The following is a 26,801-nucleotide window of genomic DNA, read 5'->3' as shown; positions in this document are numbered from 1 at the left end:
GCACTCTACCCTGTGCAGGAGCTATCAGCCTCTGTCCTTTCCTAAACTGGAATGCCTGCAATCGCTTCCTGTCATCAGATCTGATTATCACGATTGCTAAGATGCATTCATTCCAAGTGTGTTAAAATGGCTACATGAACCCCTGTTACACACAGAGTCATTCTTAGTTCAATTATGGTTGATAATATCAGAATTTATCTATTCTACAGCACTATGAACAAGGAGAAAGCAAGATGTAGAATAGCAAGAGTAATAGGTATTTAATTTCGTCTCTAATAATGCCTAAAATCTGTATACAGAACTACACTTTTCTTTTTATCGGGTTCATGACATTAGCAAAATACAGTGTTTACAAAAGATCCCTGAAAGTCTGTTATAGGCTTTGCACTTTACAGGAAATGAAACTTTTCTTTAATCCAAAATTACACTAGGAGGGATGACAATAATATGTTGCATTCCTGTTATTCCAGCATCTTTTAAAAGTCCAGTAAGAATTGCCAAACTGTAAAGCATGACCAGAAGTTATAAACTACATTTGTATTCTGAGGCCATGACTGGTAAGCAATTTTATCTTATCGTTTATGAGAGACAGTTCTAAGCTGAAGTTTACTGAAAACAAATAATAAATGACAAAGAAGAAAGCTTTCCATTTTAAGCATTTACCTCAACAAGCAGCTGATGAGCACAAGACTAGAGCTAAGATGTGATCTGCAGGACACATAAATGCAGATTGTCTGTATCCTCATCTGAATGCAGAGAAGCAGCTCATCCTGAAGTCTAGGATGCCATCCCATGCCTTCATTTTCTAACCTCTTCATGTAACAGTGATTTAGTGCATTTCAAAAGCATTAAAAAAATAAGATTCTTGTCTCCAAAATGAGGATAAGAATTTATCTATTATTGACTAGTTATTGTGTGCTTCTTTGACTACTGATGCTACTGTAGTCCACTGCAATGTGCGTACACCACAGGATGATGTTGAGGCGATAAAACTTTTGTCAGCAAGTTTGGAACAGTCATATTGGTTGTGAGTTAAACCTCTAAGCCTTGCTAGATAATATCTATCAGATTCCAGACATGTCAGTCAATTCATGACTGGTTATTCTCTGGCCTAGAGATTCTCTGACCTTAGATTCCTAAGAATAATACAGTAAACAGGAGACTTCATAACTGGGAAAAATGAGAAAAGTACACTCTGATGGGTTTAGTTTACACCTAGACTTCAAATCCCTGAGGCACTTGAAGAACATTGCAGAATGAGATATGTGAACAACAAAAATCTCTCATTCTCAGCAAACAACCAAGGAAGTTTAGAAGATTCAGTCTATCCCCTAAGGATGCCAAATATTTGGAAAGAAAAACCGTTTAAATATATTCTTGTTCAAGGAATATTTTCCTAAAGCTAACAAAAGGACACAGACCAGGAAAACAGTACTCACCAGAAAGTTCCTTTGTCCCTGCTTTCTATGTCTATGAACCCAGATTCCAAAAACATGTCCATGTAAATTCGACCAACCAGGCAGTACATATCTGAAGCTACTTGGTCTTCCTGCTCTACAAGGGGAATCATAATTTCTAGAGCTTTTTGTCGGTCTCCAGGCAGATTTCGCCTATTGAAAATAATAATTTTGATTAAAAAACCAACAGAGTTGACAAGAAATAATTTTTCATGACCATTTTTAAATACAGACATATGACTTCATCCATGTAAAACAACAGATAGACACAATGGACTATATTAGATCTACACATTTCATCTCTTCTTCCTTTTATTTTTGTCTTTTCTTTATATCATGGGAAACCTTTGTAAAAGTCCCCAAACATAACTTTTCTCTCTCATGAAGCACCAGCTACAGCAAAGCACTGAAAACAGCATCAAGAGCCTCCAGAGAAATTTAGATAGATCTTTTGTTACTTCCTTATAAAATAGAAAAGTATGAACCTTGATTTCATGTCTAGTATTTCTTTCATCGTAATTCGTGCATTAAAGGAAACAAGATGCAATCTTGTGTTTGTGATTTTACTTCTTATATACATTTTGACTGTGAAGCAAAATGTCCAAAAAGCACAAACGAGATTGAACTCCCACGACAGGGGAGGTTTAGGAGTAAAGCCAATAAGGCAATATTAGAAGAAGTACTTCAGACAAATAAACCACGTAATTGCAAGCATTAGACATTTCCTGGTGAGTCATAGTTTTGATACATACATCATTCAGTATCAAAAGTTTAGAATTTTAATGTGTTTGTGTACTGAACAATCAAATTACTCCCTTTTCAACATTTCCATATCTTGTGTTCACTATCACTAATCCAGATTAGTGAATTTAATGAGAACAAAACCAGTACAGCAAATAATGTTTTGCAACAAGGATTATTTACACTTTGCTGATCTTCAGAGACAGAGGTCCCTACTTTTATTTTTGTTTACTTTTCCATCATCAGTGCTCTTACACTTCTTGATTTAGGTCAGACTAATCCTGACTAATTGAGCCGCTCCATCCTTCCGTACTAGTGACCTGGATTAGAAGCAAGAGACACATTTTTTCGCAGCAAAGATTCAGAAGTGCAGAGTATTCCAGACCTGCCTCAGCTCACAAAATATCCTCTCTAGTCCCAGTAAGGAGAAAGTTACAATTAGCCAAAGTAATTCCTTCTTGGCACACCAAAGCATGAATGTTTTCATGGCTTCTAGTTTAATGGTCAGTCTGGAGAAGATAGGAATAGGAAAATCTCATCTGGACTCCTCTGGAGGTACTGTGTAGGTCTTTTGTCAGATACTCTAGAGGCAACATCTTAAGAGTCACAGAACCAGTGAAGTATAAGGATATACTGAAAAGGTTATGGTGCAGTTGCCTAATTTTTTAGTGCCTCGGTGGATAGTCCTGTTTTCAAAGGTGACTTTGTTTCAAAAAACTGTGACCTTGAGGTCTAAACAATATGTTACAACTCCAAGGAACACCTTGTGACCCTTGTGATGGCTCTGTAGAAGTGGCAGATACATGCTGGATTATTTAATCTGCAAAACTTCACATATTTATGTCAAAGTAGAAATAAAAAAGGCCCAATATTTATACCTTCATTTACCTGGTATAAAGGCACAAGAAAGGATCTGGACATTTTATTCAGATGAAAAATGCCAGACAGCTGTTCTGGGGTTTTTTGTTTTCTTTTTTTTCTTTCAAAAACAGATTTATTTTTTCAAGTAATTCCTCGTGACATGTTTTGACATCACTTTCACATGATATGGAGTTTTAAGCCTCCTCAGAGAACCTGAATTACAAAATTCAAATCTGGGAGAAGCAGAACATTTATAGACATTTTCTATACTTGATAATTTCAGTACCTGCTGACACCTGGTCTACTCCTTAATAGTCAACAGCAAAATGTTCACTGTGATAACAGCAACGGAGCAGAGAACATCTGTAAGTTCCTCTGAAAACACTCCCTTTTAGTCACTTGCCTAAATATCCTAGAAAGAAAATCTAGGCTTGGCTTTTATTTAATCCATCCTATGTTGCTCCATGTATCACATTTTGCCCATGTGATGATTCAGAGAACAAGAAAATTACTTTATCATCATAATACAATAAAATCTTGCTATGGACATTTGATGAAAGTCTGCTCCTGTCTCCTGACATTACCAGAACTCAGACTTGAATGTGATGATGTCTTTGCCAGCTCAAATGATGCAGCACTGTCACTCACACAACAATATTAAAAGTCTATTTTACAGAAGGAAAATATTGTTAGGTATTTATTTGCTCTAATTTTGGTACCGAAACAAAAAATAATGCAAACTTGTGGAAAGACAAATCAAACATGCTAAAGGAAAAGGAATGAGACTTGATAAAATAATGATGAGATAAAAAGAAGCTTAGAATCCCTAGAGCTGCTTCAGTCAAAATCATAGGACTATCTATAAAGATTCCAGTAGGGAATTTCACACAGGATTACCCACCCCTTACAAAGTTTGAAGTTCTGATTTACTGTTCCACAGCAGAAGGAAGGGTAGATTCTTACCTGTTTAGTGCAAACGCATAATGCAACCTCACATGGTGGTGGGAAGCCAAGTCAAAAGTGGGCAGTTTTTCTAAAGTTTTCACCAATTTCACAATGGAATCATAATCCTTCCAAAAGAAAGGCAATAATAAAGTTTTAAGTGGCTGTACTGAGGTATGCCTATATAAACTCCTCTTCAACCTAAACAGCTATTATTTCATACTAATAAGTATTTTCAGTCCATTCTAAGTTTTGTGGATTTCAGTTTCTTTAGTCTCAAACCATAAATAGCCTAGCACTAATCAGAGACGGGAACATGCACAGTATTTAGCAGGGAAGCACAATTTGGTCTCCTGTGCTGCTTCAGCATGGTCCTGTGGAAATTTCCATGTATCTGTTTCATAATCAAAGTTAGCTCCAGGAACTGAACACATGTCAGTGCTCATATCTTGCAGACATTACAAAGATAACTGCATTTGAATTAAGGGATCTCAAATCTCTGAAGTAGGCATAAGACACAAAAACAAGACTCTTTATTACCACAGTTTTTAAAGTCGCTTACTCACTGACATATTTTTTAAAAAAATGAAAATAAAAAATAAAACTCAAACCACTTCATACTGTTTAAGGAGCGACAGTTGAAATTATGGATAGCAAAGCAGTTACTAACTTCCTTAAAACCTGAAATGCATAGGAACTATTTATGTTTCCATAAGAAACATCACCAGCTTTGGTGACAAAGAATACATTTGCCTATCAATTGCAGAATGCCACCATAGCCTTTAACTACATGCTGTTCTTCACACAGCAGTGCTGAGATGGAGAAGAGTTATTAAATGTCATGTACTTTTTACGTACTGTTATAAAACCCTTTTCTGCTATGGAAAAGCAAACAGTGAAACTACAAAACAAAAACATCAAAGAAGACACCATAAAAGATTTTTACTAGTGTGCTTTATCCACACAGTTTATTAAAAACATCTGCTCAAAATACACTAAAAATTTCTGTGAGAATGTAATTTAATTCACTACTCTTAAGAGTGCATAAAACTCCTACCTGGATGTCTCTGTAGGACAGCAGCAGGTTTATTACAATGTCAGCAGACAAGACTTCAACGTTATCTACGCGCTGTCGAATCCTTGCCAGCTCTGCTGCAAGCTCTTTGCCTGTGTAAAGCGTCCGGGCCTTCCTGATGTCATTCAGGATGGATTCCCGGAAATACTGGCTGCAGAGGAACAACTTCACATCAGCAATTTGGGACAGGTCCCTCACACTTGTTTTTCTGGCCCCACAGCTCTCCCACAACGTATGTGCAGAACATGCATTGACAGAGCAGTGCCAATGCAGAGATTTGGTCAAGCTGAACTATAAAGTGTCAGTTTTTCTGAACAGAAGGCAAAAGAGGCTGACATTTATCTTGCCAGCCAGAACACTGGCATTTTACATGGGTATAAAAGAAGACAACTCACCCTGAGCTGGCCTGTGCCACCTTCAAGAGCTGAATAAATCGATCCACCAGAGGTAAGCATATGGGCCCAAGCAGAGATTCAAACCCAGGTGGCATCAGCTCTGTGAGTCCCTTCACGAAACTGCTATCACAGCAGTACACCTTGTTATGTGGAGTTATCATGTAAGGAACAAATATGTAGTTCCCAGTGCACATCTGCAGGAAAACAAGGGGAGCAATATTTAGGGCACTTATGGCTTGGCAAGCCAAAGTATGAAACAACTGCATATACTACCTGCAGAATTCTACCTGTTAAACTCAAAGGGAGACCTGCTGCTTACTTCAGCAAGACTAAGTTTTAATTCATAAATTCAGTTTTCACATCAAATATGATATACACGTGAAATGTATTCTTTCAGATTTCTGATCTGCTTCCTGTAAAATCAGTCTTTTCAGAAGTATCAAGTTGCCCTTAAAATTCTAATTGGCTCAATAGTGAAACAATTCTCAGGCCACATCCTGAATAGGCAGATGGAATCAGAAGAAGATGAGGTACTCGCTTTTCAAGGTGACAGATGATCAGAAGAGAGCAGAACAGTTTGGCTCACTGATACTGGAAACGGTAACACAATCTAGTTGCCTCACAACAGGAAAACCATAGAGAAAACTAATCCTCATATGAACTGCAAAATTACTCAAATAGTTTTGCATTCAAAAAGCAAAAATAAATTCCCTGCTCTGTAGAAAATATTTTCAATGGAACTTAAAATCATACATAGTTCAGATTAATCACTTAGAGATAAAGTGCTAAACTGCATTGATTTTTATATATCAATGTATGACAGATACCTTGCAGAAAAAAAAAAGAAAAAAAATTAAGTATCTTCCAAGGAAGAGTGAGGCAAGATGTCTGCTGACTGTGGTATGTGTGAGAGTACAGATTTATGTGCGGAGAAAGTTGCTGGATATTTGTGGTTTAAAGAGTTTTAACTATGAGACAGAATACCAACAAAACCAGGAGGAGTTCCTCCATTCACCTCTCACTCTTAAAGCTCAGACTCCTTTGCTGAAGTGCCCAGCAGCCCAACAACAAAAGCCTTAAGGAAGCAATTCTTGAGACTCATCATTTTTGGTACCCCTAACTTACTTCCAAGGTTAATTAGTTTCTGTTCACATGTTTCGGCTCTCCCAGAAGTCAACACAGCAATGCAGACATCACTTCAGAAACTCCCCTGCCTAGCTGAGCTCCAGGCATTGAGAGGGCAGTGTCTGAATAGTTTTTGAATGCACAATACCAGCTGTGTGCTTAAAACGTGCATTTTAATATGCATTATTAGATTTTTAAAACATGGAAGGACTCAGATACTCAAGTCTGCAAAACGTTTGTGTATAGATATGTCAGTAAACACATGTTTATGTACAAATCAGAGACTGGCTATGAAAAGTACAGGAATCATTTTATAATTACACCCATCATACTATGAAATTGTAAGACCTCAATATAAAGACAATCCCACTGCACTTCTGAGGGGTATCCACAGACTCTGTAAAATCTAAAAGTAATTGGTGCAAGCATTTACATGAGGTCAATTGAGTTCAGTTCAGTTACCACAGAAGTTGTTTGGAGATTATTGCATACAGTGCCTTGCACAAGGGTTAATTTAGTCTTCTTTCCCCAGGCATTCAAACTACTGCTGCTGAAGAGCTAGGGAATATTTATTCTCTGTGTGACTGCAGAAATTCCAAAGGAAACTGGAGAACTGGGGAGTATATGACAAATTTTTTTACAAGTAACTAAGGAGTGGGATGCCAGAACCCAAACTGGTTGTCTGTGCAACGGAGTGAATGGATACTTCTATTCAAGAATATCCTAGCATGTAAGGCAATCACATGCTTTCAACAGTGAATGGATGAACTTTTTACCCTGCAAAAATCCAATGAGCCCCACAGTTAAAGGCAGAGGGAAAATTGTGAATTTGCTGGAACTGGTTTCAGCAATTATAAGAGATGGGTACATAGTCACTGGCATAAGAGCCACTATTACACACAGGCAGACTATTCTCCAGCTTTCCTTTTCTAGATAAAGGAGAAAAAGGTTGGGATGTCAGCATCAAGAAAAAGGGTGAAGTAGCTACAGATATCCGGAGACAAACTTTTTACTTCCTAATGTTTATTCAGTGCATTAAAATTAAATTCAAGACTGTTTGCAGGAAGACCTTCTCAGACCTCTGGCACACTGTTTCCAATACTCAGGTCTTAAATAAAAATTAGCTCTGAGAAAGGATGTTTCCATCTTTTGAAATTCACAGAATCCTACCCTTGTAAAATGGTCACGCCAGCTACAGAGACAGTACCAGAGTCTTCATTTTTAATTGTACCTGGTGGAAAACTGCTCTTCCTGCAAATGACAAGTGGCTGAATCCATGACTGAGCATGAGCTCTTAGAAACCCATCCTGAGTGCACCTTTTCTAGGAAGTATGTATCTATTTCAGTGAAACAAGAGAGCCAGCAAAAGTTAATTTATCTGCATTCTTCCTGTTAGGTGAGGGTGGAAAAAAAAGCTGGTTATAATATAGAGCCTAGTATAGAAGATATGCAGACCCAAGAGTCTTTGGAAGCAATGGACAGGGAAGAGCTTAACAGTAAAAAACAGGAGAAGATTCTGTGGGAAGAGAAAAAAAAATCCATGTGCGGTTGTTCAGAGGGCCCCCAGGGGTCTAAGGGAACTGTCTCGAGGTAGAATCTCACCCTGATATTCAGCAGCAAGTATTGTGAAAACACAGTGGCCTTTCCCTCAGCCAGGGCATCACTTTGTTTCTTAACTTAACCTAGATAGTTATCTTTTGTGGGAGCTCTGTATCTACGAAACCTCTCAAATTTGGCTGAAATTCATCAAACAGACAAACAGGCAGATACAGAACAAATGTGGAGGATGAAAAACCAGTACAAGCTCTTACGTTTCATTTCCTTAGGAAATACACTTAAAAAAAAAAAAAAAGTAGAAAGAGCACACATGCAATAAAGTTAAGAAACACAAGAAATACTGACCCCAATTTCACTTCCCTAGCTAAAGAGTACTGTAGGTAGATATTTAACAGCTAAACCTAACAAAGGCAGATGTGCAGTAGCTCTAGCGTCAAAAGAAAAAAAAAAGAATAAAAAGTTTCATATTTACTAAAGGTGGTGGTGGAAGAAAGATAACAGAGGCAGCAAGATTGCTTTTGTATAACAAAGTTCTATAGTCCCCTGCTGTGGAGAAACATGCTGTGTCACCATCACAAATTCTAATTGCAAAGAGCCCAACTCCAGCTGCGTTTGGGCTATGGTTAGGTGGGAGCCCAAGAGGACCTGTGGGGGAAGCACTTGTGGAGCTACTCTAAATGGCAGACAACTCTCACCAATTCTCCCCAAAGCAGAGTGTGTGACTTGCTTCTTTCCTCATTCATCAGGTGATGCAACCTGTCTCAGCAACTCATATGTCCTTCTCATCTTTTTTTGTCTAAATATAAGCAATGCTAACTTAAGTCAGAAAGGATCAGGTGGTCCTTCTGACACACACTTCCCATCTGCTCACACTTTGCTTTACATTTTCACTTAGTGCATATTACTAGACTTGGAAGCTTAAATATATTTAATTTATTCTATAAAAATTTGCCCTGTAATACTCCATTCCAACTCTGATCCCAGAAAATCTGGTATTTTTCTAACTCTGACTTTCCCCTGTGCTCTAAGTCTGTTAAGCACACAAGACAAAATTTTTACTTTGATTCACTCTTGTGACTCACCATATCATGTATAATGAAAGTAATAGACAGAAGTCTTTCAAGAAAACCAGAATTTTTGTAGGAGTAGCATCTTAAATACAATTATAATATTCTGTTATGTCAATACCCTTTAAGAAACATGGGTTGAACACAGGGGCTTCAGAAGGGGGTGGGAATAGACCCCAAATCAAGAACAGGTGCTGCAAGATTCATTTTGCAACCTTCTTTCTTTATAAAACCTTCATTATTTAAGGTTCAAAAGCTCAAACTAGACAAGTGAAAATTACAAAGGGATTGCAGGGCACCTGCGTTGCATGTTGAAAGCATGACTGAAACCACGTGGGGCTGGGACAGGCCTCGAGTGTGCATACAGAGCATTAGGTGATAGTTACTGTGGTTCACACTGATGCACCAGCACTCGGGACATCAGGCAGGTAATCCTGGCCTAAGCTCCCAGATCAGCTGAGCTACTTTTATCTGGGAGATATGAACACACTTCTCTTTGAAAGCCTTGGGCCGGCACACTCAGGACCTGGCAACATCAGGTCATTTTCTGACAGACTATCCATGTCAGCCCATTCCACCAAATCAGTCAGACTGATCAGAAGGCAGGAGTGCTGGCTGGCGCCAGCTACACACAGAAATGCTTACAACTAAGTGACAGAATCTGTAATTAATTTTTGCAAATGTTTTAATTGCTCTGTATTTTTCTAATATCCCTTCCTCATTTACTGAGCACAAATTTAATAATTCCAAAGCATGAGTAATTTTAGTCAGAGATGTAAGATCATTCTTAATAGCTCTATAATTACAGAATTTAAGACAAGCCTGCTTCTAGCTAGACCTAGTGGTCACTGGAGCATTGAGCACCTCTTTCTTGTTCAGTATCCTTTCTCAGCTTCTGAAAGAAATTAATATAGCACCTATTTGTATTCTAGAGATAATAAAAATCAACAGCATATATTTACATTTTAATGATCACAGTAAGAATATAAACCAGCCCTTCTTTCAATATTCCGCTCTTCTACAGAACTACTACTAGTGAAAAGGGCAGCTTTTTGGACTTGAATGGGGAGACCATGTCTTCTTAGAAAGAACATAATGAAGCACTACTCTCTCCCTCAAAAATAAATCTGCTGTAATACAAAAGATTTTTTTTTTCCTGAAAGTTGCACAGATTAAAAAGACATGGTGCTTGACAAAGGAACATTTGAGTTCTGGCCAATTAATTCTCACATCTTGACTTTTTCTTCAAAAAGAGGGGGGAAACTCTGAAAAAATTGCAGAGAGTCAGTGATGGACAGTCTTTTCAATTCCCTGAGGCTCTTTACTAACACTTTTTTGTTGGAATCATTTAGCAGTCAAACATCCACAAGCAGAGGAAAACTGCTTCAAAGACAAGAAGTGTCAAAGAAAACAAAGATCCCCCAAACCAAACCCATGATACTTTAGCCATGGATGGAATCTAGCAGAATCTAACCCACTTGATAAAGCTTCAGGTCAGCATCCAGTGTAACTTCAACAAAAGAAAAACAAATCAGCTGAAGTAATAAAAATAGCCAGTATCTCTCACAGTAGGAACTGTTCCTCCTGCTGACACTCTTCTAATTAAGAGAGCTTTTTTCTATTTCTCCCACTCATTCTTTTGAGAAAAAAATGCTTTTATTTCAATTATTCTGGTGAAATTTTTAAGGTAGTTCTCTGACTACATAGTACTATGTGTAGCAGATGGCAAAATCATAAACCAAGTTATTAAATCTATTCCCTCCATCCCCCAAACACACAGTTAATCAACATGTGCTGATGTTTTAACAAATACAGATTCAGTTTTGGTTTACTTTAAATCCCACTCACATGACTGATAGCCTTACTACTGATTTGAAAAGGAACTTGAATAAGCCTCATGCCTCAAATGAACTGAAGCACTGAGACTAGATCTACTCTATCAAATACTTCCCCCTTTTTTTTTTTTTTGAGAATATATTCTTTCATTATACACCCAGCAATAGCATTCTATTGCAGCCATGCTACATCCTAAATGCTTGTTAAAAATATCTTACAGCCTATATGGTCCTTTCATCATATTTACATAGGAAAAAAAGTTACCAACCTTTTCCTAGGGAAGTATGTGTCAAATACATTAGTCAAGAATTGAAAAAACCCTAAAGAATAAGCAAAAGATGTTGTTGTGTTTATTTATTATAAATAATAAATTATTTATTATAAATTTATATTATAATTTTAATATATTTTTATATTTATATATTATTATTTATATTATAAATTATATGTTTTATAATAAATTATATAATTTATTATAAATAATAAATACCACAGTTATAATTTTCAACAAAACAGTTACTGAAGGCTACATAGCATTTTTACATGCTTGGATATGAAAAATCAAACTGGCCACAGATCTCTTGTTGGCTGGATGAAGCGTATTAAAAATATTTACCCTGATTCCCATGGTGAAAGAAACCAATAGTTAAACATACTCTAGGCTACAGTGTTTTAACAGCAGCCATATGGAGATTCTGAACTTACAGGTGCCTCTGGAATGCCTCATCCAGAGTCACAGAATGGGTCATGTTGGAAGACACCACAGTGGTCATCTGGTTCAACCTCCCCACTCAAGCAGGGTCATCCTGGGGCATATGGCACAGGATTGTGTCCAGACAGTTCTGGAATATCTCCAGTCAGGGAGACCCTACGAGTTCTCTGGGCAATATTTTCTGGTGCTTGGTCACTTGCACAGTAAAGAAGTTCTTCCTCCCATTCAGGTGGAACTTCCTGTGCATCAGTGTATGCCCCATTGCCTCTTGTTCTAGTCCTTGGCACCACTGAAAGGAGCCTGGCTCCATCTTCTTGACACCCTCCCTTCAGACACTTATAGATCAGGTCCCCTCTTCTGTCTCTTCTCAAGGCTGAACAGGCCCAGCTCCCTCAGCCTTTTCTCCTAAGAGATGCTCCAGTACTTTCATCATCTTTGTTTCCCTGTGCTGGACCTGCTCCAGGAGCTCCATGTCTCTCTTGCACTGAGGATCTCAGAAATGGATGAATTCTCCCACTCACATTAAAGGAGCGCTTCACCAAACTGTCTCTCAAGCTACATCTTAAATAAGAGGCAATTTGGAAAGGCTGTGGAAAACCAATAAAAGTTACAATCAGGGCCATAAAATGGCTTGGGTTGGAAGGGACCTTAAAGGTTATGCAGCTTGAATACGTGTGTTGTGGCCAGGGACACCTTCCACTAGACCAGGTTGCTCAGACCCCCATCCAACCTGGCTTTGAATACTTCCAGGGATGGGACATCCATAGCTTCTCTGGGCAACCTCAGTGCCTCACCACCCTCCCAGTACATAATTTCTTCCTAATATCTAATCTAAACCCACCCTCTTTGAGCTTGAAGCCATTGCCCTTTGTCCTATCACTACAATTGGATCCCTTCAAGTGTTAGAAAAGCAAAACACAACTAAGGGTGCCCGGCCATACAACACTGACCCTGTTGTTTAATTGCCAACACCTGCAAGGCAGCTGCCCAAGGGGCCCTCCTGACCAGCCCAGGAGTGCACTGCACTCCCACACCCAGGCAGCCCCCGAGGCTATCCACTGCTCCACCCTGGTGCAGGCAAGCAGCCTGAACCGCAAGGTGTGCGCTGTGTCAAGGTGTAGCTTACTGCAATGGGTTGCAAACCACACATAGAATATGTGCATATTAAACACCCAGACTCAGCAAGAAGTCAAATTTTTAAAAAATTGAATGGACCTGCAACTTTCCTCCAAAGGTGGTAGAATTTAAACCACGGAGAATTATGATGAAATTAAAACCAGTTAGCTAAAACTAGCAATGTACAGTCATGAACCATAACCTTTACAGCTACATCTTATGACTGAAACTCTTTACTAGTAATTTCTAGAATGCCTTTGCTGCTCAATTGACCTCAAAAATCAGATAACAGTAAAAACTAAACTTAAGCTTTCAACCAGCAAAGTAACTACCTCCTGTTAAGGTATCATTCCCTGTAAAAATATATGGTTTTGGTATTACTGGAACATTTGGAAAAGGTCCAACTAAATAGCTATAAAACCACATATAACAGGAAATAAGCCAATGTTATCTTGTACTGCTCTGCCCAGACAGGCTCCAGGCAGCTTATCCTCACTGTGCAACACTGTATTGACTATTATTAGGAAGCACAAAAATCCAGTCAGAAGAACAAAACAGTCAGCAATAGATTTATTTTTTTTAATCCCACTTATTTTTAGGGATATAAGGTTTAGGAAAAGCAAACACAAGGTATTTCAGTTAGGCAGATATATATAGATACACACACATTTGTTTTACAACATTTTTAATCCCCTGGTGCCAACAATACCATGGTCTTGATATGGCTGATGTTTGCAGGCTATTAAAAAACACGTTCTAGAACAGCAAGACTGAACTTTGCGTTTAATCATATGTGAATTTCATTATTTTTTCATCTCAGTAACATCACATGACTATTTTTTGGTAAGGGTGGGCATCAGAGACATGGCTTCTCTAGACGGGAACCTCTGTCATTTATCCAAGAATCTTACAATTTATGAAGAAACATGATTTTTATGAACCAGGTATTATATTCAGTAGTTAGGCATGCACCAACATTGTGAAAAGTCTGCTTCCAGGTAATTTGGCTGGAAATTTCCTGCTGAAAAATGAGGAAAAAGGACACAAAGGAGCTGCTAAAACAATTTCACTGACTTCCCTGTTCTAATCCCAGGGAAAATACTTCCTCCCAGAAAAGATGTTATGTGGGTGTGCTTGAAAACATCTGAGACTTTCAAGGAACACATTCCTTTTCTGGCATACTCTGAAGCATTTCTAAAAGTGAGAAACGACAGTGTCACAGTCACCTATCCAAATTTAAATTGAACACAGAACAATCCTTTCTGAAACAGACAAGGCCAAGTTATCACACCTCTCCTTGAGCTTTGGGGACTGTCATTTAAAAACAGGACAAGATGACATCTCCCCTTTATTCTATTGTACCAGTCATCTCCTGCTGGTTTCCTGCTAAGAGAGCTCTTCCCCTTACCCTCCCAGGAACATTACATTAGTCACACACCATTTTCCCTAGGTCCTGGGCCACCAGAACAAAAACACAGAATTTAATACATTCATTTACAAGAAAAGCCTTACTGTTCTCCTTTCATTTTATGTAAAAGGCCTAACTGATCATTTCTTCCACTTTCATTAGAGAAAGGCAAGAGATTTCTAGTCTAGCACATCTTTCACAGCCTTCTGTGAGTGTCTGAAAAGCACTTTTTGGTTAAGAGCTATACAGAATCTCTTTAGGGAAACCTTTTTGCTTAACAAAAAAAAAAAAAATCTGTAATTTAAAATGCAGCATTAGACCAAAGCTCACACTGGTTTTGAAGCCATCTTTAGAAACTCCATGCAGAGAAAAGAAAATACTGCATCTTTTTCAGAGTCATATTTAATACTGGCAAAAGTAATTACTTAATCCACTGTTAAATAAAGTAGTAAAATCAGGAGTGCTGCAGTTTTCATGGCACTGAGGAAAATAAAACCTGGAAAATTTCTGAAATAAAATACTTCATATGCCCCTCTAGAAAATTTTGTTCAAGTATACAGAACTGCACAGCATGCACATAGCACCTCAGGATATTGGCACAGCACTGACTAGCCTCCATAAAATTATACCTCAGCAAATGTGGCTAGCAGTAAGTCACGAAGTGAAATCAAGAACAACTCAACATGCCAGATATATATTCTGACATGACTGCCCTTGCTGCTCCAGAACAAACCACATTAAAAAAGCAGTGTTCTCTTAGCCACAAGTTGGCCTCCCTTGAACTTGGAAGTGAAAAAGGGAAGGGAGATTTGGAAAATCAACCTCAGAAACCGAAGGGATGCCGAGGTGCAGAAGCCTACAGTCTAATAATGACTGGCACTCAGACCACCAGGATCTACACTGCACTTGGACTAACAGGCTCCTGGACTCAACTTCTAGAAATAAATACTCTCTTTATAAATGTGTGTGTATGTATATATACATACATACACACATACATCTATATATACATACCTTTATATACACACACACATAGATATATGCACATATATATACATAAAAACATACACACATACCTATATTTACACACACACATATACATGCATACATATATATGTACACTCTTGTTTTTCAGAACTGTAGCCATGGGTTTCTAATACGAGCAATAGTTTCCAAATAACTCTGCTTTCTAATAGAGTATTTTTAAAAAACATTAAAGGACGCTGTATGGAAAAAGGCAGCAACAACAACAAAAGATAAAATGACAAATACAAATGGGTGTGAGATAATATGAGAGACAAGTAAAGGCAGCAGAGAAAATACCACTGATAGATAGAGGCAAGGTAAGAAATGAGCCTGGTACCTAGCAACCAAGTGATATACTCAGATTTGCTGCTAGAATTTCCAGAATTCTACATCTAACTCTGTAAAATACAGTAGAAGAGTGTTCAATGATTCAAGTAGGAAACAGAATATAAACAACATTAAATGAAATGGAAGTTTGGAGTGTTTATAATTCAACTGAAATCTATACATTATACTTACATTATTCTTCTGGCAAATAATTTCCTGAAATAAAAAAGAAAAAAAACATAATGTTGACAGCACTAGGAAAGATATCTGATCAGTATGACTTTCTAATATGTTCACACACATGACAAGAAAAGGTTGGTTGACAGATGTTTTCCATGCCTGTCACATCAACATAAGTGAGGCATTGTCTCAGAAGAGACAAAATTACGAAGGAACCAAGTAGATACATACAACTTATATACACATAAGAGCATACCTACTGTCTGCATGTGAATATACATATATACACATATATACATATCCCTCCATTTATAAACTTTCCTAGAAGGATGATGTCCAGACATTGTCTATTAATAAACATCTCTTCATATTTGGAAAGTCAAATATAGTAAGTAACATTTTGCTACCAGGAGAAGCAATAAAAAAGAATAGTAAAAGCAGTATTCATATGAGGTTTTAAAATATTCCAAAACTGCCTGAAATTCACTTGGCTCTAATAATCAGATGCAAAGAACATATCTTCAGATTTTCAATGTGAATTTTCAGAGAATTAGAAGTACACACAGATAGAAAGAGCTGATTCCTGTACACTAATCCAGGTGGTACAACTCAAGTGCAAACCACTTCTGAGCAATGAGCATCTTGCTTCCAGCATGATCTGTCAGCAAATTCTGATCCCAAGAATTGATAACCATAACAGATTTATCAGACAGCTTAGCCTCTGCCACTGGTGAGCCTCTGGGACTGGTGAGCAGCTTCACCAGCACAACAGCATTAGAAACAGGTACAGTGTCAAACCAAGGCACCTCATACTTGCCATGTTGCTTAAGTCAGGCTTTGATAAAACTGCTCCCTGTTGAGAGGGGCATGTTTCACATATGACTCTTTCTAGCTTTCCAAGTGTGAGTCATAAAGGTCTGGTCAAATCCCCAGCATGGACAGGAACATCTTTGACTAGATCAGGCTGATCAGAGCCCTGCCCAGCCTGGCCTGAACGTTCACGCAAAAGAACATTTCACCAGCAAAAGTTTACTTACACTGCTTTGTGCCCTGATTAAATCATGTGCTGCAGTTCTGTATTTCCTTCACTTTCAGCTTTTGAATTCCCCCTTCCATACAAGATTAAAACTGCACATGCTCTCCTGCATTGCTTCTACTCTTACCTGCTGGCTGTAACAAATACATGAACAAACACCACCTCAGAAGATGTCACAGTATGCCCAGAGCTGCTTTTTTTAGGCAGTTACTAAATAGTATGGAAAGGGTCTCACTCTTCGACTACTTCCCTGCAGACTATCAAGTGCAGAAACACAAGGCCACTTCAAAGCTAAGGGAAATTGAAAGGAGTCTTTCGGTCAGCAGAGTAATGGTGACAACTGTGACATCCAAGTCTCCCTGCACAGAACTGGGCTTCCACTTATGCCAGTGGGAATCCAGCACATGCCCCATTTACTAAGTCCAACTTCTAGTAAAAAGTTCTTCCAAGTGCTCAAGAAAGCCTGATGCTTCACCCCAAGTGATTTCTCAGTGGGAGTTGGGTATTTGGCTCTTTGCCCAGTACAATGAAATTCTGCTCTGCTTATACTGTAGATCATTGTACTTAGACAATTGAATTCAATTCCCAGATGCATCTTTTATCAGCAGCATTATTTTTAGGGCTTTTATCTGTATACTCTTTGTGTTGCAGAAAGAAAGGAATTAACTGGATTGCAAGAGGTCCAGTTAGCTGAGAAAATTTAGAGGGAAGAGCAGGGGGAAGAAACGGAGTTACTAAGCAGGTCCCTCCAAAATATAAGGCCAACCGGAAAAAAATGGGGCAGAACCAAAACCAAAGAGCCTGCACTTGCCAGAAGCAGTGGAAACAAGCCCTTCCTGAGTGTGCTGGTGCCCAGACTGCAGTCTGACTCACCAAGCTGCTCACTCTAAATTCTTCTTCTCAGCAAAGCCTGGAAGGGAAGTGCAAATGCATAAAACACCTCCTGAGTAAAGCCAATACATCTGAGAGTGGGGAAGTAGTTGAAAAGAATGACATCCAAATAGTCTATCCTTTCCCATCATGAAGTTGATAAACTTTTTGGATAGTTGCAGTAGGGAGCAAGTATCAACTCCTTGGCTGACAAAATTCACAGCCCCATAGATTATGTTAAAACACCTCTTGCCTTAAACCAAAGAACCATACTGTGCACTGAGGCACGAGTTTTGTTTTTACTGACTCCATTACAGTGCTGCTAATCTTCAGCACAGCAATCCTGCAGGTACCTGATGCACACAGCTGTAACTCAGCAAGATTTAGCAGGGGGTATCAGGAGGCCCCAGAAGGTTTGGCAGAAAACTGCTAATTTAGACAGAAGCTAAAGCCTAAGGATTATTTTGCTGCCTACACACTACCACTCTCATAGGATTGTTATTACTGTAACAGTTTACCACAAACACCAGTAATTCCCTTGAATGACAGTATCTTGCATTTAGTTTCTCATCTCACATTTGGCAAACTTGTGTTTCTGTAAACAGCCATTTAACAGCAAGGTATTTAACTGACTGTGATCAAGTAATCTAAATCTTTCTTTAGAAAGCCAAACAGTTTTACAGCATTACATTGTAGATATCTTTGCCAGAACATTTTTGCTACTGCGTTCTGAACCACAAGTGGCATGTGTATTTCTTACAGAAAGAACCTATTTCACGTGTTACACTAGCTATGGCTTGCCCTCCATCCCCCTTTTTCCACCCAGAGCTACCTTCAGTGACTGCAGAGACTCTGCGTTGGTGTCACAGTAGAGGATAATGTTGTTAGCCATGCTGAAGCTCTCCCTGACTCCCAGATGGTAGAACAGGGAAGGTTGACGGAAGGCATCACTCATCTCTACAACAGCAATATCTGCAGAAAGAAATTTTAAAAAAATATTGTCAATGCCACACATTTCTGACAGTCAAATACATCTAGCTCATGTTTCTTCACACAATTTATTGTGGTAAGACCTGGCTTTAACTAGGAGATAAGAGATCCAGAAGGATTTCCCTATTTTAGATATTATGCTTGAATTTTGAACATAGCGGGATACCATTCAGGTTTTTTCTATTATTTTCCTCTATTTTTTCTTGAACTAAGTCCTCAAAATGGTAAAAACAGATAAACCACTAATCACGAAAAGGAAAAAAATTCAACTGCTGTCTTGAAGAATAAAATCTGCTTGGTAAACCATGGTGACTGATAACCTTAGGGGAAAATAAAAGAAAAAAATTACATTAGATGTATTTTTATGCTCTGTGCAAGTTGCAATAAAAATTCATGTAAACTATAACATAATGTATAGATTCTGTACTAGAACTTTGGAAGAAAACAAACAGAAAGGCAATGTTCCAGTATAAATTACCATTCAGATCTATTTTGATTCCTATAGAACAATGATAGAATGAGAAAAAGACAACGTACAGATGCAGAGAAGCAGAGAGAGTGAATATATAAAGCCAAAGTAACCCCCATGTAACTAAAAACTTTACTGTGTAGAAAATCCTGTTCATAATAAATGTTACCTGTGTGAGTAATGCATGCAAGCACATATACAAACATTTACAAACAGAACAAGGAATGCAGTCCACAATTTCTCTTAAATCATGTATTTCTCTTGACCAGATTTGCACCAATGTCAAAGTATAGCAAGAGGCAATTAACTATTTTGCTGACTCACTGTAAGATTCCTGTTATACCAGGCAGTGTATTTCCACTGCAAAAGTCTTGTGGAAGCAAGAGAGCAGAGTAAAAAAACCAACTCATCTCCACCTCTTCAACAAACACCTTTCTGTCTTTTCACCCAATTAATATTTTTTTTAGGTTTCAGAAAAAAAAAAAAACAGAAAACCAAACCAGAAAAATATGTTTCTGTTAAGAGCAGAACAAGAAAAGCAGCCTGTTTTCCAGTATCTTTCTATGCTTTCCCATTCCTTTGGATGTTTTCATTACTGAAAAGTTAGATAGCAAGACAAGCTCTGTAGGAAAAAGCCTATGTATCCTCAAGTTTCTCTACTCTAATCTAATCAGAGATTCTACCTCTTACCACAACTTTTCACCTCACCTATTTACTTAGATCATCAAAACTGAAATGAAGATATTCAATAAAAGATAAGCCCTGTGGTCACACTCGTAACTAGGGAAGCACTGTGTCTCAAATTTGTTGAAAAGGAATATTTTTGAGGCATCTACTCTTCAGTAATGTTTTCCTGTAAGTAGCCTACAGGCTTATAAATTATTAAAAACCTAAAGAAATTACAGATACACACAAAGGAAAGAACAAACATTTGCCTATACAAGCTTAGGCTCTTCAAGAAACAAAATTAAAGGAGACTAATATGGTATAAAAAAAGATATTTTTTCACACTTAAAAATCTAATATTAAACTATTTTTTCTAAAACATTCATAATTTCTGTTCTAAGCATCTCCCTCTGTCCAATTTCACATAAATATTTGTGGTATGGATGTCATCAGATTTTATCGACATAAAAAAGGCAGTGCACTACTAAGACTATACATACACTCACTTTCATTAATTTTAGGAAACTGAAGCATCACAAAAGCCAAACAAGAACGACAGTATTACCACTATGTTTTGGGGGAGATTAGTTTATTTTCTTCCAAAATTTGCCATAATACAAGTTATATTTTTAACTGCTCTTACTCACACAGAAGTCTAATCTTGAGCAACTCTAGATTTCTAGTACATATCTGTTAATGCTGAGCAGGAGGAAAATTTGTGCAAATTGCCATGACTTCATTCTGCAATCTTGCAAGATAATGTGCTCTCACTAGAGTTGCAAAACTAAGATTCAAAGAGAAATATTACTCTAGATGGAGCCTGATCAAATCCATATAACAAAAAACACTTGAGAAATCCTATGTTAAAATGGCAAGTTCCTAGGATCATGAAGAAGGAAAGAGGAACTTAAAAAAAGAAGATATGCATGTATTACTGTCAAGCTGGCCAAATCCATTCAACAGAGTCTGACAAAGGACCATAGTGTAGGAAACATTCTTGGGTCCTGCACCATCCCTATCATAGTAAAAATTAGAATTAAATTAAATTAAGTAAAATTAAATAACTCAAACCAAACAAAAACCCTGAGTTATTTACACAGAGGAGGGAAGGACAATAAGCAAAGAAACATCAGCATGAAAAATTACACTGAGATACTGGCATAAACTTTTTCGTGATACTTGTGTTTCTTTCTTATGTAACTAAAGAGGATCTCTTTCCTTTGCATGTCAAGACTTCTGTGAAATCCTGCTGGAAAAATCTGTTTTGATATACAAAGCACTGTCTTCCTTAGGTCCATCTTTTGTGACGTTTTCCTGCTCAGTCCAGCAGTTATGTATTTTAAGATGAAGATATCACTCACAACAAAGAGATCAGATTTCTCAAGTTCAGGCTAGATCTCAGACTGGTATGGCAATTTCCAAGGAGAACAACCCAAACCTTATCTGCAATTCCAGCAAGCCAAAAATATGCACTTTTGGGATCAGATGTCTATCCAAATAAAAAAAAAATATATATCCTAAACCAGCTCTTCTGACAGACCTATTTATGACTATATTCTTCCACAACATCAGGAGAGAAACTCCTCTTACCAAAAGGAGGGATCAATGTACTTGACAGAAGTGCAGAAGTCAAATACTGTGTAGCTCATTTGGGAGGGGAAAAAAAATTAAAAGAGAGAGAGAGAGAAAAAACCCACCACAGAAACAGGAGTGGTAATGGTTCTTATAAAGCACCTGAAATGTAGCGTTGAGTGCACTACAAAACAGCAAACACTATACTCAGTTACATAAAATATGATTAGAAGTTTAGCAAAGATGAGTAAGACTGACGGTTTTCAAGACAAATCTAAGTGAAAGTACACATACATATATCAAAATTCTCACTAGTTTGAAAGAGCCAGGATTTAGCTGAGCCCCAGCAACTCTTTGGTGATCAATATATAAACTGCCATAATAATCCTCTTTATCAAGTTCTCACTCTCATTTCCCCCAGATGAAATTAATCATACATTCTGATGCCATAGACGATAAGTTTTCTAATCACAGTTTCCTAAGTGACAAAATGGTATTTCAACATAGGTGGAGGAATCAGCTCTACAGTTACACTGGAACTACCCCCTTACCAAAACATCTGTGGTTTGAGTTTCAAGCCAAGTAAAAGCCTGATCAAGCACAGGAATCAGAGTAGAGCTCTCTCAACACCTAAGCCCTCAGGATGAAGCACTCTGAAGACCAGGAACATCAGTTCACTGATGTCAATTCACTTCAAATGCTCCAGCACACTTTCAATGTTGCAGCAAAGAAAGTCTGTTCAGGCTCCAGCAGACTAATGAGTAGGGTGGGTATGGAAGCACACTGCATAAAACAGGAAGAAAACACAGAGAAGTGCAAGAACTGCAAGTTTTGCAACTCCACAGGCTGCAAGAATGTGAAATTTAATTTTGTGCCCAAGACCAAAGTAAGGGCTAAAATTTACTCTGTCTTATGAATGCAGACCTGGTGACAGATCACTGAGACTAAAGAAAACAGGTATAGAACAGTCTTTACCTTTTCTAGTCATCTTTGACATTACAGCTAGAAAGTCTTACAATAAGTTTTGCTGTAAGTTATTGTCTCTTGATAGTTTATGAACAATAGAGTCTAATCACAACTTACTCTCCCATCTCCTTAAACAAAATCTGGCATGCCTAAATAGATAAGAGCATCATAATCACAAGACTAGAGCTTCATTCACTCTGGCCTAGGTAGCAAAACCAGCATAAATACAGCAGCAGGCAGTTCAGTGTCCATGTCCTAAATTGCCGTGAGCTCTGTCTGCCTGCTGACAGCAGCCAAGCTGCCACTAATGAAGCTGCCCATGTACACATTAGCTGAGTAACCACACACTGAGCTGCAGACACACCAACAACTACTGAGCAGTCACAGTCTAGCCTGTTATTAGGCTAACTAACATCTACACCAACAATAGCTTGAAACACACTATCACGCATTCAAGAGAACAAAATATCACTGCAGTACTAACTGGCTCCTTATTACCCTGGGAAACCAGATTCATGAGTTGGAATTGGAGGCAACCTACTTGACCTTTTTGCCTGAGAAACACCAGAAAAGTACACATCTCTGTGAAGTTTGGCATACATTAAAACTATCTTACCAGTCATTTTATCTGTGATGTAAATCCACTTAGTTCTCTTTCAGCTATCTGTGCAAAGACTGAGAATCTTACACATAAAATCTCTACTAATTAGCTTGTCTTAAGCAATGGTAAAAAACTCAAGAATATACTCATTAACATGGCTGAAAAAGGTGAAGTGTCCATTAGTGGATCCAGAGCCCTTTGCTCTTGGCTATTAGCCATGCCTTTACCCACCAAGACAGTGATAAATGAAATGCAGTGGTCAAAGTTCATCTCTAACTCATTGTTTTAAATGTAGCAGGGCAAAGAATGTTTAAACAACTGCTCTGAGATATCATACATGTACACCCTACTTTTTGATACTACCTGCTTACTAGTGCTGCCAGGAAAAGCAGTGAATACAAACAGAGCAGCTATACAACTAATGAATGTTTATGTTTGCTATTATCTTCTGATTAATTGGTATTAAACACACAAGCATTGCCTCACAATCACTGTCCCACAACTAATCAGGGGGAAAGGAAAGATGATAACGGCAACTTCTGAGACCAGGATTTTATGTTCTTTTACACTTGAGTTTTAAAAGAGTAAGATACTGTGCTGACAGAGATATAGAAGAAAAGAAAGGAGGGCAAAATGTATTTCAGTGCAAGTCTGAAGACCAAACTTATTTCAGTAGTAGCTCTCCATTCAGACTTAGAATAATATAATGATGCCTACTATTGGGCAAACTTTCAGAAACAAGCAAGGAATATCCTTATCTACTTCAACTTCTGTATGGTTCTCTGTGCTTGGCATAGATATCTTCCTGTTTACCAGAGACCGCCTGCATGAGGTAGGGAACCTGCTTTGGCAATCCCAACACGTCACCAGGGATTGGTATTTCTGGTTCAACCGTGCAAACCACAGTGCCACTGACTTGTCAACAGCACTGGAACCAGACATTTCCTGTCAAGAGTGTCTCATATGGCTCCAAGACCGGAAACAATTGATAGGAGCCACTGAGGTGAGAATACCCAAACACAGGGGAATGGACAACCTCCCAGGAAACCAGTCCAGCCAAGCAAGTCTGTTGGGAGAGGCTAACAAAAACAAAACAAAACAAAAAATAAATAACCCACAACTTCATAAGGGTGTCTGAGGCTTGAGTATGAGGAAGGAAAAACAGATAATGATGGCACAGGCAAGTTAAGTATGCCATATCCTAGAGGAAAAGCAGGGTATTTGTAGAGGCTTGAATTGATGCACAAAGCAGGCTTAAAGGCACCAAGACAAAAACATGTGATGGACGTGGGCTAGTTCCTATCTTGTTAAAAGCACTATGACTTAGGAATCTTATAGTAATCCTGTTGTTTTAAGCAATAGAAGCAGAGATCCAGCATCAATAAAGTACAGATCAGAGCCTTTCCTGCAATCTACTCAAAAGGGAGTTTCTGAGCAAAAGTTCCCAGCAGATACAACACAAACTCAGCTGTCTGGTGCGTGGTTCCCTTTCAGATACTGCATAACAACACGAAGTTGAGCTAGAAATAATTAGAGCACTTAATACTTGCCCCAAAACCACCAAGTTGACTTTGGATACAACAGTACCATTTTGCCCTCCTGCTGGTATTAAGAGCCCTCTGTTCCTTGAATAGCTAAACTGAGTTGAGATGCTCTTAATTTCAAAGTGAACTTCTACACCTAGACTCATAAGCAAAAAAGTATGATTTCACTTTGGAAAAACTCAATAAACAGCTGTTACTGTTAGGGATGGTTCTGACCCTCTTCCACATTTGATTTAGATCTAGTGTGGTCAATACCCAGTGAGACAACTCAGTCTCTCTACTTTGATGGGTGGGGTGAGTGCACAGGATCAGCTGACTCCTGGATCAGTTAGATGATCTCACTTTGCACCCACACAAAAACTAGGCCCTATATAAACAAGGTACCAGCCACCACAACACCTGTAAGGATGCAACTGAGTTCCTATTTACTACTGCTTGAGAGTCACATATTGTTCCAGGGAGCAGGTCAACTTTAATCCTCCATACAGATATGGATGCAACATCTACTTGTTCAACATCACAGGAAGAAGAGTTCCTTTAGGAACAATACAGAAAATAAATAAAAACACACACAATCCACCTTATTACATTAGGCCTCTATAGCCATCCTGACAGACTCTAAATTGAGTTTGTGACTCAATTTAGGTTTCTCGGAGTCTGCTCATTAACAAAAATAAACTAGCTAATCATGAAAAAGCAATCTTTCTGGTTTTTAAATCATTAATAGATGTTGATTTTTTTCTAGTTAAGGTAAGGGAGAAGAACTACTTAAGTTAAAGGCTGACAATGTGCAAGAGCAAATATAAGCTGTCCCTGCATCAGTTTCAACGGGAAATCACAAGAAAGGTTCATAATCTACAAATCCAAATGTCCTGGAGCACTCCCCTAAATATTTAAGTGATTGGCCTGCTGTCACATAGGAGCGTTACAAACTCGCACTCTGTCCCACAATAGATTGAGATGCTCCTTGGAAACACTTGTGCAAATTGATTCCCGCCAACTTCTTTAGCTAACTGGCTCACATCATTGTCACAAAATCAAGTGCAATACTTCACCAAGTAGAACCATCCAAGCAAGGAGGAGAGAAAAACAAGTTACTTTTCTTGTTACAGCAACAGTATTCAAGATCCTCCAAGTGAAACTCTGGCCTTTTTGTCTTCTCTATGCTTCCAAAATGTGAAGGGAGAAGAACCTCTTGCTTCTGTAGTCAAAAACTGATGGGAGATAAGCTGAAGGCAATTACCAAAAAAAACCAGCAGAAGCTGGCAATGAATTGGTAATACAAAGAAAGTTATAACAGTTTTAGAAAAGGAATGAGACAGGAACATAGAGATGACAAATAATAAATGGTTGTGTAGGAATTAACAGATAAAACTACACATCAAAATCTAAGTTACTGTGTCAGTGATCTGAAGAAAACTGAAAAAATATAGAAGGACTTTCTGATGAAGAAAAAGAAAACAGAAGAAAGCTTGGGTTTAAAAAAATCCACTCTCTTGGCCCAAAACAGGATTGTAATGTTATCACATGATTCCAACCCCCAACAATTCAAAAAACCCACTCTCAGCTTCATGCATGTGGGAGGAACTCAGGATCAGGCAAGAATAAGAGATGACAAGCAAACAAAGAGCCATTTATTCAGAAATAACCTCAGTATGTTCAGGCTCACTGCATCTGTATCAATCCTAGTGAAACAGGCTCCTTAGTACCAGTAACACCAAATACTAAAGACTACCTTAACTCTGAACCTTGCATCAGAAAAAAACCTCAGCCTCCATAGGGTAACTCCTGAAGCTCAGCTGAAGGCTGGAGCACATTACAGGGCTAGAGTTAGGATCTGTACCAAATGTTCTTTAAGCAATCCACAGACACAACAGCTGAAGTAGTCAATGAAAACAAGGCAAGCTGTAGCAAACCAGAACTTCTATATTTAGAAGTTTTGTTCAGAGGATCTTCATCACTGCAATTTTTTTTCAAAGATGACCAAACACTACTTTGGCCTGGACAGGACCTTAAGCAGGCAAAATCCAGATAGATAGATAGACAGATAAAGGATGGGATGGTATTTGTGTGGATATTTTGGTTTATGTTTCCATGTTATGTGTCTTTGAGATGCAAGATGAAAGAGGGATTCTCTGGAGAAGTGACTGAGCCTACCCAAGAAAAAAGAATTTGTAGGAACACAGGTGTGCCAACAGAAAGTTCAGAGTAGAAAGGAGAGTCCTATGAAAATCAAACAGCCAGGTCTCAGGGGTGGTGGAA

The 26,801-nt window shown here is 38.2% G+C and overlaps 1 protein-coding gene across 1 annotated transcript in view; it reads right to left on the bottom strand.

The window, feature by feature from the left end:
* Positions 1-26,801, bottom strand: part of MAP3K5 (mitogen-activated protein kinase kinase kinase 5) — a 99,256-nt gene that overhangs the window by 51,870 nt on the left and 20,585 nt on the right. The window contains exons 2-7 of the mRNA XM_063390292.1: positions 18,564-18,703; positions 15,838-15,861; positions 5,472-5,665; positions 5,059-5,227; positions 4,023-4,129; positions 1,440-1,610 (exon numbers count right to left, since the gene is read on the bottom strand). Of these exons, the coding sequence (XP_063246362.1) occupies positions 1,440-1,610; positions 4,023-4,129; positions 5,059-5,227; positions 5,472-5,665; positions 15,838-15,861; positions 18,564-18,703 (805 nt within the window). The remainder of the gene's footprint in view (positions 1-1,439; positions 1,611-4,022; positions 4,130-5,058; positions 5,228-5,471; positions 5,666-15,837; positions 15,862-18,563; positions 18,704-26,801) is intronic.

The sequence above is a fragment of the Prinia subflava genome, chromosome 2, assembly GCF_021018805.1.
Source record: "Prinia subflava isolate CZ2003 ecotype Zambia chromosome 2, Cam_Psub_1.2, whole genome shotgun sequence".
NCBI lineage: Eukaryota > Metazoa > Chordata > Aves > Passeriformes > Cisticolidae > Prinia > Prinia subflava.
The sequence above is the reverse complement of the archived record's forward strand: the minus strand, read 5'-3'. Positions and strand labels throughout refer to the sequence as shown.